Source organism: Sinohyriopsis cumingii, unplaced genomic scaffold (assembly GCF_028554795.1).
Source record: "Sinohyriopsis cumingii isolate HCF-2022 unplaced genomic scaffold, ASM2855479v2 utg001752l, whole genome shotgun sequence".
Lineage (NCBI taxonomy): Eukaryota > Metazoa > Mollusca > Bivalvia > Unionida > Unionidae > Sinohyriopsis > Sinohyriopsis cumingii.
In genome coordinates, this window is record NW_028316044.1 from 205,983 (window position 1) to 226,848 (window position 20,866).

Consider the following 20,866-nt stretch of genomic DNA (forward strand, 5'->3'; position numbering starts at 1 on the left):
CCTAGGCAGCATGGTGTAGGCTTGGCTGTAAAGAACACGCTAATCGCCTTCATTGAACCTCCATCATCAGGTACTGAGAGAATCCTTGCCCTCCAGCTGTCAACATCCTTAGGACCGGTCAACATCTTCAGCATGTACGCCCCAACCCTCTGCTCCACCTACGAGGAGAAAGACAAGTTTTATGAGGCTCTGGATCAGGCAATATCCAGTATCCCCAACAATGAAAGCCTTTACTTACTAGGAGACTTCAATGCTAGAGTGGGAGCTGACCATGAGGCCTGGTCCACCTGTCTCGGCTTTTACGGAAGGGGCAAGATCAATGAGAATGGTCAGCGACTGCTGGAGATGTGCTGCTCCCACAGCCTATGTGTGACCAACACTTTCTTCAAATGCAAGGAGATCCACCAGGTGTCATGGAGACACCCACGTTCATGCCACTGGCACAGCTAGACCTCGTCATCACCAGGCATGCAGAACTGGCCAGTGTCCTCCTCACCCGCAGCTACCACAGTGTCGATTGTGACACGGACCATTCCCTTGTGGCCAGCAAGGTGTGAATATTACCCAAGAAGCTGCACCACGCCAAGAAGAAGGGTCACCCACGCATCAACACCTGCTGTGCAAGCAACCCAGAGAAAACACAGCAGTTCATCAGCAAACTGAAGGAAGCTCTCACCAAAGTGACACCTGATGACACCATTGACTCCAATTGGTCCCATATCCATGACTCTGTGTACAATTCAGCCATCACAGCTTACGGGAAGAGGGAGCGAAAGAATGTCGACTGGTATGAGGCAAACTGGGAGGAGATGGAGCCTGTGACTGAGGCAAAGAGGAAAGCCCTGCTGGCATACAAGGCTGCAACTAGCCCCAGAACACTACAAGCCCTCAGGATTGCAAGGAACAACGCCCAGAAGACTGCCCGCTGCTGTGCCAACACCTACTGGCTGAACCTTTGCAACAGTATACAGACAGCTGCTGACACCGGGGATACAAGAGGAATGTATGAGGGTATCAAAAAGGCGACAGGCCCCCACAGCTACAAGACCGCCCCCCTCAAGTCCAAGACAGGCGAAGTCATCACAGACCAGGGGAAACAACTGCAGCAATGGGTTGAGCACTATCTTGAGCTATATGCAACCCAAAACAATGTCACTGGAACTGCCCTGGATGCCATTCCAGAAATGCCTGTCATGGAGGAGCGAGACACACAGCCCACCCTGGAAGAGCTCGGAAAAGCCATCGATTGCCTTGCCTGTGGGAAGGCTCCTGGAAGCAACAGCATTCTGCCTGAAGTCCTCAAGAGTGGAAAACCAGCACTGCTCCAGCCCCTACACACATTCCTCTGCCTTTGCTGGGAACAGGGATACATCCCACAGGACACGCGTGATGCCAACATTGTCACTTTGTACAAAAACAAAGCAGACCGTAGCGACTGCAACAACTATCAGGGCATCTCCCTTCTCAGTATCGTTGGAAAGGCTTTCGCCTGTGCTGCCTTGACGCGCTTGCAAATCCTAGCCTCCCGCGTCTACCCAGAATCCCAGTGTGGATTTCGAGCCGGCAGGTCAACTGTAGACATGATCTTCTCACTACGTCAGCTGCAGGAGAAGTGTCATGAGCAGCAGATGCCCCTCTACATTGCCTTCATAGACCTGATGAAGGCATTTGACCTGGTTAGTCGGAGTGGACTCTTCAGACTCCTGCAGAAGATCAGCTGCCCCCCACGTCTGCTTGCTGTCATCATGTTGTTCCACGAGAACATGCACAGCACAGTGTGCTTCAATGGCGCAACATCTGAAGCATTCTCAGTCATCAGCGGAGTCAAACAAGGCTGTGTCCTTGCGCCTACGCTCTTTGCTATCTTCTTCTCCATGCTTCTCCAGTATGCATTCAAGGACTGCAGCGAGGGAGTGTACATCCATACCAGGGCTGACGGCAAGCTGTTCAACATCACCCGTCTCCGTGCTAAGACTAAAGTCACAGAGATACTCATCCGTGAATTGCTCTTCGCCGACGATGCAGCCTTGACATCACACACAGAAGATGGACTGCAGCAGCTGGTATGCCGCCTCGCCCATGCTTGTAAGGAATTTGGACTGACCATCAGTTTGAAGAAAACGAACGTCATGGCGCAGGATGCAGACTCCCCTCCCTCACCATCGATGGGTACAACTTGGAAGTTGTCGAGAACTTCACATACCTCGGGTCTAACATCTCCAGCTCACTCTCCATTGATTCTGAGGTGAACGGCAGGATTGCCAAGGCAGCAGCAGTGATGGCCAGACTTAACCGGAGAGTCTGGAACAACCCCAACCTCACAGAGAAGACCAAACTGCGTGTCTACCAAGCCTGCGTACTCAGCTCACTTCTCTACAGCAGCGAAACCTGGACCACCTATGCAAGACATGAGAGGAAACTCAACAGCTTCCACCTGAGATGTCTGCGGCGCATTCTGCACATCCAGTGGCAGGACAAAGTACCCAACACAGAGGTTCTAGAACGTGCCAACATGAACAGCATGTTCTCCATTCTCAGCAAGAGGTGCCTTTGCTGGCTTGGCCATGTCAAAAGAATGGACCCAGGTCGCATTCCCAAGGACCTGTTATATGGGGAGTTAGCAGAAGGTGCACGACCAACTTGACGACCACATCTGCGCTACAAAGATGTTTGCAAGAAGGATCTGAAGACGGCAAACATCAATGGCAACGACTGGGAGAGCTGTGCAAACAACTGTTCCAGCTGGCGCCTAGCTGTCAGGCAGGGAGTTCAAAATGCAGAGGAAGAGAGAAGAATAAAACAAGCTGAAAAGAGAGCTAGAAAGAAGGATGGACAAAAGCTTACTTTGGAGCTACGCCATCGTCTCCCATAGACGGACGGATGCCAAGATGGGGGTGGCATTGCCCAGTCCTACTGTATGATCAGTCAAACATGTCATTATGATAGGTCAGTAGGTGTATTACCTAGTCACAGATAAATATTACATAATAATGTTACAGTGGGGGGGGACGTTACCCAGTCCTACTGTATGATCAGTCAAACATGGCATTATGATAGGTCAGTAGGGGTATTACCTGGTCATAGATAAATATTACATAATAATGTTACAGTTGTGGGGGGATGTTACCCAGTCCTACTGTATGATCAGTCAAACATGGCATTATGATAGGTCAGTAGGGGTATTACCTAGTCACAAATAAATATTACATAATAATGTTACAGTTGGGGGGGGGACATTACCCAGTCCTACTGTATGATCAGTCAAACATGGCATTATGATAGGATAGTAGGGGTATTACCTGGTCACAGATAAATATTACATAATTATGTTACAGTGGGGGGGGGGGGGGCATTACCCAGTCCTACTGTATGATCAGTCAAACATAACATTATGATAGGACAGTAGGGGTATTACCTGGTCACAGATAAATATTACATAAAAATGTTACAGTAGGGGGGGGCATTACCCAGTCCTACTGTATGATCAGGAATCTTGATGACAGCAAGGACATTACATAGCTATTATGTATAATCATATATGACATAGTTGTATAACAGTGGGGGAATTACTTAGTCCTTCTGTATGACCAGTCAAATATGATGTAATGATATCACAACACTTGCATAACACAGTCCTTCCATATGACCAGTCCAAAATGAGAGGACCGTAAAGGTGTAACCAAACCCTTATGTATGATCACAGTAGAAAAAAATATAATGATATCACAGCAATAGAATTACCTAGCACTTCTGTATTACCATAGTACAAAAAAATGACAGCTTTACTAGACTGTTTGATAAGTCAAACATGACATAATGATATGACAGCATGTGCTTACACTCTCAAAACAAGTTCACCTTAAAATTATTTGTCAGATCAATCTCTAATATGACTTACCATGACAGTATTTAGAGGGTCACATCCTGACATAACCTTCAAGGACTCTTGTTCATCAATCTCTCCTCGCACAAAGTAGTTTGGATAGAAGGCTGCACACATCACGAGCTGTTAAAAATAATAATATGTATACCAGGAAAGAAGCTAAAGCCCTACTCCTAACACTATATACACAGACAACTCTACCTACAAACTGACTGTAGAGAGGTTATGACATAAATATTTTTATGTTCAATACATGTTATTTAAGTGAGTTTGCTACCGACTTTTTTTAGCCTTTAGTGGCAAGTCCTTGATACCTGATAAAAAATGTCACTTCAAACTCCCATCATAGACATGTAGCTTCCACTTGTTTCTTAATTTAAAAGTGGCAAATATCTTTTGGCCTGAATCTGATTTATCAGGCAGAATGTAAACTGGTGAAAATGTACTATCTCCTATCAGAATGTAAACTGGTGAAAATCTACAGGTCTTTATAAACATGCATTTCCATTTTGCAATCGGCACATATTAAATGTAAACATGACTTGCAACTATTTTAATTAGTCAGCATCATGTCAATCAAGAAAGAAAAAAATCCATCAGGGAAAATAAACTACTTTGGTTTTTCTAGCCTATTTGCACTTTTAGCCAAAGCTCAAAAAAAGATATATACGTAATTCAACTTGTTTTAAATATTTCACAGGAAACAGTCACTCATGTAAGATTCTCTAGATGTTTGTTTTGCACCTTCAGTAGAAGTCGCTCCTGATCCTCAGACTTCTTGTAACCAGGCACTTTTTTGGGCTTGGAGATGTTTAGTCCCTGCAACCTCCTTTCCAAGTCATTTATCAACACTGCAACCTGAAAGTAAGTAAAAGATGACAAGATTTGGTGCCATCAAAGTGATTATTATCTATAAATATTGTACAGCAGGTTATTATGTGGGGTGTATACTTACATTATATTTTAAGACAAATCAGTCTTTCACAAACGCTTGTGAAATCTTCATAAAAATGTACATACCAATAATAATAACTATAACTAGAGCAACTGCAGTGACTCACCATCACAAATCCTCAAATTATTTTTTGCTTATTCCAACCAAATTTCCCCTCATACTTACTTCAACCCACAGACAGTGACGTAGGGGTCATAATGTAAAATAAAACACATATTTTTGCATCTTCCTAGAAGGGCTGAATGATTTGAAAATAATTAAAATTTCATTATAACTTAAATTTGTACAAATCTGAGCTTTGACCCCCTCATAGATCCCAGGGGTGGGATCCAAGAATAAAAGCCTCTTGCAGATGGCTACAGCGAGTGGAATATAACTATTAAGTTTTGTGAACTTCCACCAGGCAGTTTAGGAAATGTGGTAATAAACAGATAAGCAGACCAAAGGATGGTGTCTCAATACAAATACTTATGCATTTTTATCTCTCTTTACATCTTACCTCTCTCAGTCTTCGAATTTGAATGTATCGCATATCACCCCAGGCATATTCACTACAACCACTTCTCTTGAACTCTCCCCTATTCTTCAGGTCTTCCCAGACCTAAGCAAATATTTTTGAAAAAAACATATGAGAATGCACTGAAAGCCAGAATTAGTAAATGATGTACTCATGCCATGTCTATAATGTTCACTACACAAGAATGGACTGTATCGCTACTGTGCATGAAACACAGCGACTTACTTAAACTGACAAGATTAACACCTGCACTCAAAGAACTAAAGATCACTGTACCTTACATCTTTGATAAGTTTCATCAGAAATTTAAACACCTTTGACCATGGGGTAAACAAAAAAAAAATTGTAGAGTGTGTGTGATTTGGATTTTTAACATAGCTTTAACACTTTTTTAGTTATACCGCTTACAATATCTGCAGTGTGGCAGTTTAAAGTGATGTCTAGGACTGCGGCATCATGCCCCAGGCATGTAGCATGATGTCCCACCCAGTCACATTATCCTGACTAGGCCGACCAGTCATAACACTAACCTCTTAATGCTGAGCACTAAATCTTTGGTATGACTCAGCCGTGTTTCGAACCTGCAACATCCCACGTATGAGGCAGGTGCTCTATCCACTTAGGCCACTGTACTAGTGAAAGTATTATTATGGGCAAAGACAAATTGAAATAATGCATATATGTAGTCTGCAGAGGTGGCGTTAGACGTATGCGGGGCCTAGGGCCGACCTTGACCGCGCAGGGCCAGAGTATCAGTATCTCGATTGGTATGCTACTGCAAACACTGATTATGTCTAGACTAGATCAACTTTCGTGATTTGGCACACGAATTTAGTTTTTCATTATTCATTAAAAAAATCCTTTTTGTGGACAACAGGTTTAATCGAAATAATATCATGACGACAATGCCTTTGGGAGGGGCCCCGAGTGGCCGAGTGGTCAAAAGCGCTCTCCGTTACGGATCACTGCCATCTCACCTCTGTCTGCGTGGGTTCGAGTCTCGGATTCGGCTAATGTGGGTATGTGAGAAAGCTTGCCAGTAGCTTCTCGAGGGTTGGTGGTTCTTTCCGGGGATTTTCCGGGTTCTTCCTCCACCATTAATACTGGCCACCATGTATAGCCTATCGTGTGCCGAAAAATGGCGTTAAACCCTACAAAAGCAAACAAACAAACAAACAATGCCTTTGGCCTAATAAACTGATCATTATTGTCATTTTTCAAATAACATGAAGACATGCATTAAGAACAACAATTTGCTTCATTGCAAGTGTACTCTGAACGTCGATGTCTTGGTCATAACTTGTTTCCAATTTTCCGGAGAATATAGCTTGACAAACTCATAAGGACGACCTTAGGCCTGAAGCGCAGGGTCCCCTCAAGAACAGGACCTGGGGCGGTCACCCCACTTACCACCCACAAATGCCGTTGACAGTAGTCTGAGTCAACTGTTAATCTGCAAATACTGTACATACCCAACAAATTAATCTGCAAAATTTTATCATATAAAAATGTACGGGATTGAAACATACTAGAATTATTAAAGAAATTTTTGAAGAAATGAAAAGGGGTGTATACAAAATAATGAGCCATAACTCTACAAACTGATATTTAAAATGCTGGCAATCAAACTTGTGCAAGAATGTGAAAGGTTATACATTAAAGTCACTTGAAATTCTGTTATTTTTGGCACTAAGTGTGCAAAAAGCTAAGCCGAAGACTATGTGACATCACTCAAATAATTAGTGAAATTGTATATTACAATTAATACATGGATAAGTGGACATTTAAAATTCAACTCATCTCTGGTTTCATCAATATAAAGATGCACAATCGTAAGTAACTTAAGTCCACAAAGTTAAAGTAATGCTGCAGAAGCCAAGTAACTGAAGTCCACAAAGTTAAAGTAATGCTGCAGAAGCCAGGTAACTGAAATCCACAAAGTTAAAGTAATGCTGCAGAAGCCAGGTAACTGAAGTCCACAAAGTTAAAGTAATGCTGCAGAAGCCAGGTAACTGAAGTCCACAAAGTTAAAGTAATGCTGTAGAAGCCAAGTAACTGAAGTCCACAAAGTTAAAGTAATGCTGCAGAAGCCAAGTAACTGAAGTCCACAAAGTTAAAGTAATGCTGCAGAAGCCATGTAACTGAAGTCCACAAAGTTAAAGTAATGCTGCAGAAGCCAAGTAACTGAAGTCCACAAAGTTAAAGTAATGCTGCAGAAGCCAAGTAACTGAAGTCCACAAAGTTAAAGTAATGCTGCAGAAGCCAAGTAACTGAAGTCCACAAAGTTAAAGTAATGCTGCAGAAGCCAAGTAACTGAAGTCCACAAAGTTAAAGTAATGCTGCAGAATCCAAAATGAAGCTGACATAAAGTCAATTTTAAAGCCAGATTTCTGACCTCTGAGATCTTGTTAATATTAAGCTGCATACCAATTTTAGATTTTCAACAATCACTATTAGAAATATGCTATGAAAACTTAAGTTTTGTCATCCAAGCAATCAGTGCCCATAACTCTTTCAAATAATGCCAATGATTGCTGGAAATCAAATTAATTTAAAGTTCTCATATAACAGAAAGCTGTTTGTGAATAATACTTGGCAAAGTTAAGTTGGTTGCATTCCAACAATACTTGGTAAAGTTAAATTGGGAAACCAAAGAATGAACATGCGAACAGGGGACATGTATCCTGTAAATCTGCAGTTCTTAACCTTTTTGGCTGTGACCCAGATCAGGTTTGTGGTGTCAGCATTACAACCTATCAAATGCTATGCTACAAGGGTCAAATTATTTACACCGCTCCCTCGATAACTCGCGCCTGGATAACTCGTGATCCTGCTTATAATGCGGTATCCGTCTTGGCTCCCGATTTTTTCCAGAGAAAATGTATTTAAAATATCTTTAAAATATGCTGAACATGAAAAAAATTACGATAAGAATTGATAAATTAAACCTTGATACATTGTTCGTTTTATCATTGAAAATGGTGACTAATGCCCGTAAAAATATAATCCATATTTTGAAATTTGCAAGTTCTAGAGAAGAATTAATTTCAGAGATCTCAAAAACGCTTAATTACGCGTATTTGGACTCCAATTTTTGATCTGGGACGCAGAAAATCACTGAGGCGGGAGTCCTCCGTACGCATGTAATAGGTGCGCGGGAAAATTCAAAGATTTGCCGGTCCTGTTTCAGCCACCTGCTTTGTGGGAAAATGTGTTGATCAGTTACTGTGCTGATATTTACAATGACAGAATTCAGTGACTGAAAGACTCTTTGATGTACTATTGCTATTTTATAAGAGTACATTAAAAAAAAAAAAAAGAACATGATGCAAAAGCTAGGCGGCTAGTTGAAAGGCTTTGACTTGGCGGTCGAGTGAGAAAATGTACTGATATTTAGTGATTGAATTCAGAGGCAGAAAGACCCAGTTTTAAAATCCTAGCGAGACCTCTGTTTAAAGATATCATATATTATGTAAGTTTTTATGATAAATAGTTGTCATTATACTGTAAATAAACAGTCTGGTGAAATAGCGATCAATGAAAACTTCTGGTAAATGTTAACAGGTGGCAACAGAGAATGAAATAAACACCAATTAAACATCTTCCTGTGTGAAAGTCACGTTCTATTCCTTTAATTCCGTTTCAGTGTAAACATTATAATCACAACATAGTCTGTTCATTGAAAACATGAAAAGAGTCAATCAACCATCACATCGAAACCCGTGAGTACTTCTGTGAGAACATAATTACATGTACATGCCGGCTTTGTTTTGATCAACAACTTGGGGAAGTGTTTGTTGCATTAAAAAAAAAAATCGATTACAAGAGACCTCGGGTGCTGGATTAAGGGTCTTGGAGCTGCCTTTGACGTAAAGCAAAACAGTAACAGAGACAACGACGATGATAGTGACTTCGAATGTTTCAGTGAAACTGATGTCATTAATGCCGAGGCTGTTTGGGAGAAATTAGTACAGACTCATGGTCCTGAGATGGGCATTTCTGTTGATGATATGGAGGAGTGGATTTGTGCTGACAATGATTGCCCAACAGCCGAATACATGTCAGATGAAACTAAAATTATTTCTATAGCGAACAAATTTGCAGCAGAAGACGATTCTAACTGGAGTAACACAAGTGTTGAAAGCGATGCAGTCACAGATGTTGCACCCCCACCCCTCTGCACAGGAAGCAATCAAATATTTTGATATTGCCATAAGGTGGCTGGAGACCCAAAATGTTGACTACGTAAAAGCTCATGCAGTTGAGAAATCTGAGGGATTTTGCTCGGCGGCAGAGAAACCAAGGAGTAACACACACACACAAAATTAACTGATTTTTTTAAAAAGTGAATTGATATTTGTCAAGCGTGGCACAAACGGCAAGTATTAACTTGTTCTAATTTACGTTGTTTTAAATTTGTAGACCAATTAAATATGTTGGTACTGATTAACTCTTGTTTTTTTTGTTTTTTTCCATTTTAGTTCTATCGCATTTAAATCTATCTATCTATCGTTCAATCGACACTGTTTCTCAAAAAGAGTCGATTTTTGTATATAAAAAACGTCTAATTTGGATCAAACAATAAAACTAGAATGTATCCAATTCAACATAAAAATTAGTGACGTAGTACACAATGTGTGAAGTGGTACACATGTTCAGCGAACGGAAACCACGTGGAATAATGTTTTCGATGATCGCCTCAATATACTGTAATTTATCCTGAAATTTTTAATGTTGTCCTATGAGAAAATAATAAAGTACACCGTTATGAAGAGATATTTATTAACAGTTAATCTCAGAATGATTATAAAGTGAATATTCAACAGTATAATCTGCCTACCCCCCCACCTTATTTTTCCGTTATGTCGTCAATCACTTTTTTGGTTTTGGGCTTATTTTATAGGTCCCTCGATAACTCGTGCCTCGCTTATAGTGCGGTCGATGTTTCTGGACCCCGATGTGCGCGAGTTATCAAGGGAGTGGTGTATGTTGGTCTCAGCCCAGTTTTGGGTCTCTAGCCATGTGTTATGAACCACCAAATGATAACCTTTAATGTTAAAAATCAAGGCCTCATCAGTGTAAGATATATGCTAAATTTGACTGAAATCAAATAATTCTCTGTGAAGCTGTCTTGCAAAAACAAGAGTTAGGGGGCAAGCAATAAGTGGATTATAATCTTTCAAAATGACAACTTGGAGTACGTTATATCAAACACGATCTCATTAATATAAAATTGAATGACCAGTTAGACTAAAATCCAACAATCCTGGCAAAGTTGTGCTGAAGTTAGGAGGATGGGAAATTAGGGTCAATAATTTCTGTAAATGCTGTTTTAACAAGTTAAAATCGAACAAATCTAACCCCATTAAGATCTATTCAAATCTAATTATGATCTATTCAAATCTAATTAAGATCTATTCAAATCTAATTAAGATCTATTCAAGATGATGCTCAATGCAAAACTTGGCAGAAATCCAACGATTCTTGATAAATGTTTGTGGTGGAGACCAGTAAGCTGAACAGGCAATAAAAGGCCATAACACTTGAAAATGAACTGAAATTCAAATTCATTAAGGGTCCCATCAATTTAAAGCTCTGAATCAAATCAGGTTAAAGTCCAATATTTCCTCTGATTGTTCCAGATCCAAAGGCAATCAGGCAACCATGTGGCAATAACTGCTGACAATATTAATGTAGAACTAATTCAAGACCTTATAAATATAAAGCTCAATCCCAAATTTGGTTGAAACACACAATCCTTGTTAAGTTAACCTCTAGAAATTAAGGTTAGCAAGCTAAACAATCTGGGGCCAAAATAACCTCATAATGATGAAATAAAAGACACAAAATGAAACACTAACAAGGTCAACACCAACCAGATTTGGTTTCAAATCCAACTATTTACAGTAAAGTTATCTTGCATAAAGCAAACTGTTAATGGATGGATGGATGGACCAAAGAACAGCCAATTTAAATACCAGAGGGCTCCATTCAATTTGTGCCCAATTTTTTTCAAACCAAAGAGAAAATAAGGGTTCTGAAGAATGTGGTATTTTGCATTCATTAATGTATTCCTGTTTACTTAACCTAATAAAAACAACTGTCTTGAAAAAAGGAACACCTCGTTTGTAGTGAAACAATAACACCAAAAAAATCCACATTCATATGCAAAAAGCAGAGACATAATACATAAAGTTTCCGGAAGTACATATGTCTTGTGTTTTGAAATGTTTAAAGATCCATCAAAAGTTGGTTATCTTGAAAATAAAAGTAATTTTTACTGAAAATTAAACAATTTGAAAATGCATTTTATTGACAATTACTCTAAACATGAATAAAGATGAATTTTAAATAATTTAACATCACCCCTACCTACTTGTTCTATCATTCTCATTGCATATCCAGGAAGGTATCTGCTTTTTACATTTTCAGAGAACCTTCAGTAACTGGCATGTGTTTTTGGACCACGCTGTGCATTAATCATTGATGGAGAGGAGTTATAAGAGGTTCTCAGATATACAAATATTTTGAATGAGAAATTTTCCAAATAAAAATACTTATGAATTATAATAGCTGAAGAATTTTTATTTTTAAACCCACAACACCATGACTACATACAATAGAAGCTATACATACCCTGTAGGCATTTAAAATTGCCAGGCAATCACTGAATGAACCATCAGCCCAGCTCAACTTCATCCTGTGAAGTACAAAGTAGGCAATTTGATAACAAACACACAACTGCTGCAAACAGTACATATTACTTCAAGTTCTGGATCTTTTATGAGTTCCTGTAACCTATGACCTTTGATAATAAGCCCAACAGCTTTTGTGGCATGAATGGCTGCTATGTGCCATTATGGGATATTTTGTAAAGGACACTGTACAATAACATCTTCATGGTTCATACAAAAATCTCAGGACCAATTTTAAGGACTTTTTAACAACCTTTTATAATTCTTTCAAAAATTTACTTTAACTTATCTACTTTTAAAATCAAAATCTGTAAAAAAAAAAATTAACTTTATTCATGTCGAGTTCATTTTCCAAAATTTCAAAATAAAGTTTGTATTTAAAAAAAATATCAACATATGGTAAAGTAAAAAAAAGTCACTGTCATTATCAATTTCTGGTTGCATGCAGATTTTTCAAATCACTGTATTCTATTTTCCAAGCAATGTCTGAGCCCTAATTTTTACTTCTTCTACCTTGCCTTTTAATATTTATTCTAAATTACTTAATTCACTGAAGTATTTTCTTCGGATCTTTTGCTAAGGCAGTTTCACTGAATGGTAAATGTTAATTGCCTGTAACTTCTGCCTTCTGCTGTTAGCTTTAACTATGAAAACTTATTCAGAGAACTGGCCCAAAGTTTGATCGATTTAATCAATTACAAATTTTGGAATTGACTGATGTCATTTTACTCTGAATCTGTCTTCAGAAAAGAAATCATTAATGGCTGCTCATATGAATCCAAAGTGCTAATGATTGGTGTATTTTACCTCTCATATGCAAGGAAAGGGCCAATCGGGTCAAGTGTCAAATTTTAGGTTTGGAACTTTCCCCTATATCCATAGCTGCAAACCCTCCAGGCTCACGATTAGTGAAAATAGGGATAAATTTTTTTAGTGAATTTTGACATGAATTCGTGAAGCGATCATCAACTTTGGGAATATTTGTTGGAACAAATGTTTAACATGGTCTCCAGCTGATAAAGGTTGACTGTGTTCAACAAGAAAACTCAAAAACTATGCTTCAGCATTGATAGCTTGTAGGTCTTATATCGAGAGCTGAAATTTGCTGTGAGTTCTTAATTTTCCCAACCTCTATGTGCCTTTTGCTACCAATGTGCTTCCTCACATCCTCCCTGAAATCATGCCCAATGCTAAAATTTGTGGCACACTGCATGCAAAAAGCATGATGTATCTCGGTGTTTGATGGCTGAATGCAAAGCCAATTTTTGGTATATTCCAAACTTAACTTCACTTTTTGTGCAATATATTTCTTTTTCCTTGTTGGTGAAGACATTTTCAAGATGTGGTACCGAATGGTAATTCAAATCAGTGTTTGTGGCGCATGCGCAGAGCAAAATTCCGGTTAGACCCCAGTTTCTCTCAAAAGCATTTGTAAAACAACTCTTATACATATAGATTAAAATATGCTAAAATGCTTGCTACTGGGCCAACAGTACCAATCAGCTAAAGTTCCACTAATATCATGACCAGCAACTGCCAAAATCATGACTAGAGCTTAATGGGAAATCAGTTTTTGTAATTAAAGATTTTAAAAAATTGAGAATTGGTGAATTCATGATTTTTTTGCATGCAGCGTGAATCAGTGAATTGTTGAAAAAGTCGTGAAATTCATGCCAAAATCATGAGGGTTGGCAGCTATGTATATCTATTACCTTATTACACAAAACACTTTGCTTTGGGTTAGCCCCATTGAACCCTCTAAGTATTTGGGATCTCTGATCCATTTGCAATTAAAAAAGCATTTTCCAATCATTAAAGCAGATGATGAAGTCAAGATTCATTCAGGTTCATTTGCCTTCTGCATTGACTGGTTTACCAATAAAGACCCCTAAATTATGCTTTGGGAAGTTCAAGTAAAAGTGTTTCAGTCTGGCCAACAGACCATGGACATTACCAAAGGTATCCTAATAAACATAAGGCATGACAAAATGAAGGATCTCAATGATTGTTAATTCTCAATGTTTTTCCCTGAAATAAATGAACAGTTAAAAATGAAACAGCAGTAACAAGTCAGTTAGTAGCATAATTCATAGGTCTTTAAAAGGATATAAAAGCAAATTTCAATGAATTTTTCCAGGTTTTTTTTTCTAATTTTATTAAGATCAGATGCCAAATTCAAAGGTTGTTAAGACCTTTGCAATCAATGTCATGCTTTCTCTTTGAAAAGCAGGAAGATAATGAGTCTGTTCAGGTGTATAACTTACCTATAGGCTTCAAGTTTCTTTCTGAATGGTTTTGCAAAAATACTTTTCAGAGACATACCAGCACCTGGAATTAAGAGTTGACAATGTCCTAACTGTTAGAAGTAGAAAATGTGCCCTGTTAATAAAAAACAATGCAGAGTTTATGCAGTTGGCAATGTGTGTCATATCGCTACGATGTCTGCAGTGTGGCAGTTTAAAGTGATGTCTAGCACTGGGGCATCATGCTGCAGACATGTAGCATAATGTCCCACCCAGTCACATTATCCTGACACCAGGCCAACCAGTCCTAACACTAACCTCTTAATGCTGAACACCTAACGAGGCAGCTGTTAGTACCATTTTTTTAAGTCTCTGGTATGACTCGGCCGGGGTTTGAACCCACAACCTCCCGCTTCCGAGGCGGACACTAACCACTAGGCCACCGGAGCTGGCAGAGTTGACAATGTCCTAACTGTTAGAAGTAGAAAATAAACCCGTGTAATCGAAAGCAATGCTGAGATCATGCAACATTAGTAAGAAGTACAAAGGATGCTATTTATTTAGGTGGCAGGCATACAATATTTCCCCCCAGTCATCAAAGAGCATAAACAAGATCACAACATACTGTCCATAATCTTTGTAAACTAATGTCTGAATCATAAATTCTAAAGGTGATCATCTGAAGAAATGTAAGACCCAAGTCAATCCAAATATGAAATAATTTAGGGATTAAATTTCCCTCTCCAATTTGAACAAAATAATCCCTCAAAGGAACTGGCAAACTTTTGGTTGCAAAATTTTTAACAAAAATATGAATCCAAGACTAGTCTGATTCTTCTTTTAAAGTGCTTAGTATTGAAATCATCTCTGATATTGTTAAAGAAATTCTAACATACTAAATTTGGTAACAAAACTACTTTCTTGTGTTAGAGTTAACATGTTCATACGCTAACAGCAAATACAGAAAAAATTCTGTTTTATCTATTGACCTTGAACTTGATATCAAGAACAGAAATTCATTCAACCTGTCCCACATACTATCAATATATATAAACACATGCTACATTTGGTAAAATCTAAAAGTGAAATATTTCTTGAGAAAAACAAAAAATAAAGTAAATGAAAGGATATTATTCACAGTATTCTTCAGCTATACACCAAAAACTGGGTCAAATGCCTATGATCTGACCACAATGCTGTACCATTTTCATTTAGCACAAGAAAGACAAATCCTTTTGGGAAAAACCCCATGTACATATGACCTGCCATTAAGAAGAAGAAGAGTACTGTTAATATTTTCAAGATGGCCACCATGGCAGCCATATTAGAAGCTGACGGGCACCATTTTCATTTACGACCAACTAAGAAATCTTTTAGTAAAATCCCTGTGTTGATATGACCATTTATTCAGGAGATGTAGCAACAATAAGCTGTACAATGGCAAGTCTGAAAGCCATACTGAATCTCAAATTAGCACCAGTTTCAAATAAAACCAACTAGATATCACAGGAAGTCTTATACTGAAAACCCCATGCCGATACGACCATTCCTTGATGTCATAACAATATTTTCAAGACGGGTGCCATGGTGACAATATTGTATGTACCAAAGGTACCATCTCCATTCAGAAGCAACTGGACCATAGGATTAAATGTTTGTAAAATTGTGCTGCAGTTTAGAAGGAATAGCAATAAAAAACTTGTGCTAGTGGGTGACAAAAGATGAACAATGGACAATGGATAACTGACATTTGCATAAGCTCTTCCGGTCATGCTTAGGTTTTCCCCCCCCCCATCTGTCTGTCTGTCTGTCTGTCCCTCTCTCTCTCTCTCTATATATATATATATATAAAACTTAAAACGGTTCTGTACAATGAAGAAAGTAAACTTTAAATTATGTTTCTCTGATAATACTTACCCAATCACATTACATTATGAATATTAGCCTGCTACCTCGTGAATCCAGCCCAACTAAAAGACAAAAATCATCTTATTGTCTATTTTTAGATAGACAAAGAGCAGTAACTCTTGCTCATTACCTCACCTTGATACCACCGGGTGTCACCAGTTTTTAGCTGAATGAGACATTAATGTGGATGCTCACATGCCAGGTGACTGGGAGGGTTTTTAAGTAATATTGGTGGGTAAGTATTCTCAAAGAAACATAATTTACTTAAAATTTGCTTTCTCCTTTGAATACATTCCCCAATCGCATTACGCTAGGAGAACAACAGGAGGAGGAGATGCTGAGCATCTGGCCTCTACTTTGGGTATCCTTCTGGAGATGAGTGGCTGGATTCCCAATATGAAAGATAACCCATTCTCCTAATGATATAAGCAACACAGCCTGAGATCCCTTGATCTGGGACTCATGCATATCTATCTATCTATCTGTCAAGGCCAAGTGGCCTAAAGCACTCTCCGTTACGGATCACTGCCATCTCACCTCTGTCTGCGTGGGTTCGAGTCTCGGATTCGGCCTATGTGGGTATGTGAGAAAGCTTGCCAGTAGCTTCTCGTGGGTCAGTAGTTCTTTCCGGGGTTTTCCCGGGTTCTTCCTCCACCATTAATACTGGCCGTCATGTATAGCCTATCGTGTGCTGAAAAATGGTGTTAAAACCCTACAACAACAACAACTATCTATCTATCTATCTGTCTGTCTTTCTATCTATCTATCTATCTATCTATCTATCTATCTATATATATATGGCTTAGAAGATGAAGTTGAGATCTTCTCACCTACCAAAATTTTCATAGGCAAAACTAGCAAAGCTAATGGACTGTGTTGATTGGTTTAGTTGGGTTTGGTGACCATCTGTGCTGCTGCCACCAGTCCTACCAGATACAATGTTTGTCTCTGCAATGCTAAATCTCTGAGGTAAAAACTCTGGAAGGTTGACTCTCATGCCATCCAACAGCTTCTCGGATCAAAACATTTGAACATTTGATCAAAACATTTGAACGTTCGAACGAGAGGCTCACATTAATGGTTCTAATCTCATGAGGATATTCTGAACTTCAGAGATCTCAGAGTACGCCAAGCATATAACCCCCTTCAACCACGAAGCAAGGACTTTAGGGGTGATACCTTGTTTTCTGACCTTGACCGAGAGGAAGCGATATTTGCACATGTCACAACTTGTCTCTGTGTGTCTCAAGTAGTGCTTGAGGGAGCAGACCTGAGGCTACTCTGATCTGGTAAGATATCAGAGTACAACAAGCAAATGACCCCCTTCAGCCAGGAATAAAGGGCATGAAGCATCATATCCTGTGTTGAAACTTAGGAGCAGTAAGCCACATGAGAAGAGGCGTTACTTGTGCCACAATTTGTCTCTATGCATCTCAAGTATTACATGTGGGTGTAGACAGGATCTTGCATGGATGCTTCTCTAGACTTGTCTATGGACATGAGAGGATGAATGACAACTCCTCAGTTACCTATGGACGGCAACTGATTCTTGGCAACTAGGTCTGGTTGTGTAAGGAGGACTACTGAATGATCCGAACTGAAGAGAAGATAGTTCGGGTCAACTGAAAGCGCACGTAGCTCACTGTTCCTGCATGTGACAGCTAAATATATCAGGAAGCATTCCTTGTATGATAGGAACTTTAGCGAAACATGAGCAAGAGGTTCAAATTTGCTTGAGTTGAGCCAAGTTAGAACCCAAGACAAATTACATTTTGGAAATAATGTAATGGATTTTGGTGGATGAAGATCAAAATTGTCTAACAGATCTGGAGATCTTAATCATGCCCAATGTCACAGCTGTGATGATGTTGGAATGAGTCCAAGATCCCTAATCCCTGAGGGCACAAACAGAATCTTGCATGGTTGCCATTCTCGACCTGGTTTTGGAAGAAAGCAAGCAGGGACACTGGTTGATTACCAACAGATGGTAATCTGTTACTGGCTATGAATGGTGATGGTATCTTGAGAACCATCAAACCCTCGGATCTGAAATAAAGAGAATTCTAATGAACACAAAGAAGGATGCAGCCCTCTTACTCTGCATGCTGAAGATAAAGCTATCATGGTCTGCAAGGTAGTGACTTTAGCAATGCGTAGGCTAGAAGTTCATAAGGGTTCGAATCTAGCCATGTTAAAAAAAATCAATTGGATCCTTTTGGATACAAATAAGGGATATTGGTCAATGAGACCAATACTGTCTAAAAGATCCAATAGGTCTCTATCCCACACAAACATGTTGCCATGATGCTGGAATTTGTCCAATATCATTGGGTGGTAGCTTCTGGTAATGAATGAGGTCGAACTGTTTATCCTCCAAGAACAGAGCCAGAAAACATTGGCCAATTGAGGGATAGAGGCACACAGATTGGCAATATAGATAGTTACTCTTGAGAATCTCTCCACAAATGAAGTTTTGAATTGTCTGACTCGCAAGACTGTACTGGTAAAAGTTGAGCATGTAGAAGAAAAGATGGTCAATTCGGATTGGCCAGAATCTTCCTGGATGTATTATCGTTGGGAAAAATATATCAGTGATACAGGGCTTGTGTCCTCAAAGAGGGGCTATCAGAGTCATCTTGCCATTGTGGCCCTGTAACTGTAGCCCTGTAGAAGTAGTAGCACATGCCCAGAATCCCTCTCAGATGGCAGACAGTGCACCTCATGGCCCAAGCTGCTGTGTTTGGTACTGGAAGGAAAAAGGTGGGTAGCTGTTGATTCCACCTTGTCGCCAAGCGGTCCATCATCGGATGCTCTTGAAGTGTGTGAAACCAAGTGATGGCCAACTGATGGAGGGGACATTCCGTGTGAAGGAGATGAACCCTTCTGAACTGATTCTTGGCAGCCAGAAGGTGGCTGAATTGTATGTTGATATTGAGATTATTACACCATTGTAGAAAAATCCCAAATCAGAACACTGGACAAGTGGTCTGGTAATTCCCTGTTTGAGGATATAGGTCACCACCCATGTTGTCAGATTGAAAGAAGACTGTTTTGCAACCCAGTATTGATCTTTATAGAAATGAAAGGTACTATCGTCAGCCTTCCTTTCTAGGATATTGATGCACAGAGGCCATTTCCCTGGTGATGCTAACAGTAGTGAAGGTCAGTACGTAGGTATTCCCACCATGTGCACTGGCAGCAGTACTTTACATTATTTCCACTTAGGGTTCTTCAATGGGATTCCAATGGTCAGCCAGCCTGGATTGTTCAACTGACATGGGAATGATCGAATTTCAGGTATGATCATGACTGCTTGATTAAGAGGATGTAAAATGAGGCGCCAATGACACGGCTGAATGGGGTCAAGTCTGCTGCCGTATAATAGCCTAGACGTTGCAAGAACTCTCCCGATGAAATCCAAGTCTTGATGGAAACGGACTAGACAAGTTCGATGATTCTGTGAGTGTGAACACATGGGGACACACCTGATTCCAGCTAGTTAAGATGTCCGTGCTGAAATGGACAAAATTTTGAGATGTACGATGGTCTTAATTTCCCAGTTCATGAAAAAGCCTGGATGATCTAGCAGAGAAGAGAGATCGTTCCACTTTGGAGTAGGTTAGAACTTACCAGGTGTTTCTTTAAGATACTGCCTAGGTAAGCTACTGTCGAAGCAGATGACAATGCCCGGAACAAGGAAACAGTGGAGTCCCTTGTGTGAGTGAAAGCCCAGGGGTTGATGAGGAATGAAGGGAAGAACGATGAGTTCATAATGGTGTGTTAGTAAATATGGAAACTAGTAACAGATGGGGTGGATAAGGAAGTGGAAGTATCCATCTGTCAGATCATGACTAATGGCCTACTTGCCCCATCTGACGGGGAGAAGGAATGACATCGCCTTCTCCATCTTGAATATGGTGAGAAGACTCTAGTTGATGATAGGCCTCCAAATGCTGTTTGCATGCCAAAAACAAGTCTAGAGCAACTCATTGGGGAATTGTCCTTAACACAATCTCCCACACCTTTTATGAGCAACCGTATCCTCTGTTATCGAAAGGCATCCATCTCCTGATCTGATGGTGTATTGTTTGGATGGGGAAGGGGATTGTTGAAATGAAACCTGAAGCTCCTCTGACTGACCTGGATCAGCACACACACAGCCCTTCTGAGGGAACAGGGATGTCTAGAGAGCTCAAATCGGTTTAACACAGCCACTGTATTATTGCATGAAAGGGGTTGATGTGGGTGTACATGTGACTATTGATGACTCATCACCCTTACTGTGCAGAGGGTTCTCATCTGACTTGGCTTCAAGCTCAGCAGAAGTACAGCAGTGCATATGTTTTCCGACCCAACACTGCATATTTAGCTCCTTCCCTTCAATGCCAAACCGGCTGACCTTTGTGCACATGCATGTCATGCATGTAGTAAACAATACTCTTGAAACGACACGAGAGGAAAACAAAGCACATATGAGCAAATTAGTATGTGACTAACTAGCTAATAGTATAAATCATCTAACTTGGCAGGCCATACTACATATTATAGATGCTGTATATCAGAAACAATGTATACATAACATAGCAAAGCAGGAGTCATGGCAGACTTCCATGCTTTGAAACTGCATATAGATCGATTAAATATTCTGAGGAAATGACAAAAAAG

At 39.8% G+C, this 20,866-nt stretch overlaps 1 protein-coding gene across 4 annotated transcripts in view; it reads right to left on the reverse strand.

Moving 5' to 3' along the window:
* Window positions 1-20,866, reverse strand: part of LOC149771585 (ATP-dependent RNA helicase TDRD9-like) — a 158,119-nt gene that overhangs the window by 72,682 nt on the left and 64,571 nt on the right. For all 4 annotated transcript variants that reach the window (XM_089948313.1, XM_089948312.1, XM_089948316.1 and 1 more), the window contains 5 exons: window positions 14,315-14,378; window positions 11,992-12,055; window positions 5,338-5,439; window positions 4,628-4,741; window positions 3,899-4,006 (listed from right to left, as the gene is read on the reverse strand). In XM_089948313.1, coding sequence (XP_089804439.1) covers window positions 3,899-4,006; window positions 4,628-4,741; window positions 5,338-5,439; window positions 11,992-12,055; window positions 14,315-14,378 — 452 coding nt within the window. The remainder of the gene's footprint in view (window positions 1-3,898; window positions 4,007-4,627; window positions 4,742-5,337; window positions 5,440-11,991; window positions 12,056-14,314; window positions 14,379-20,866) is intronic.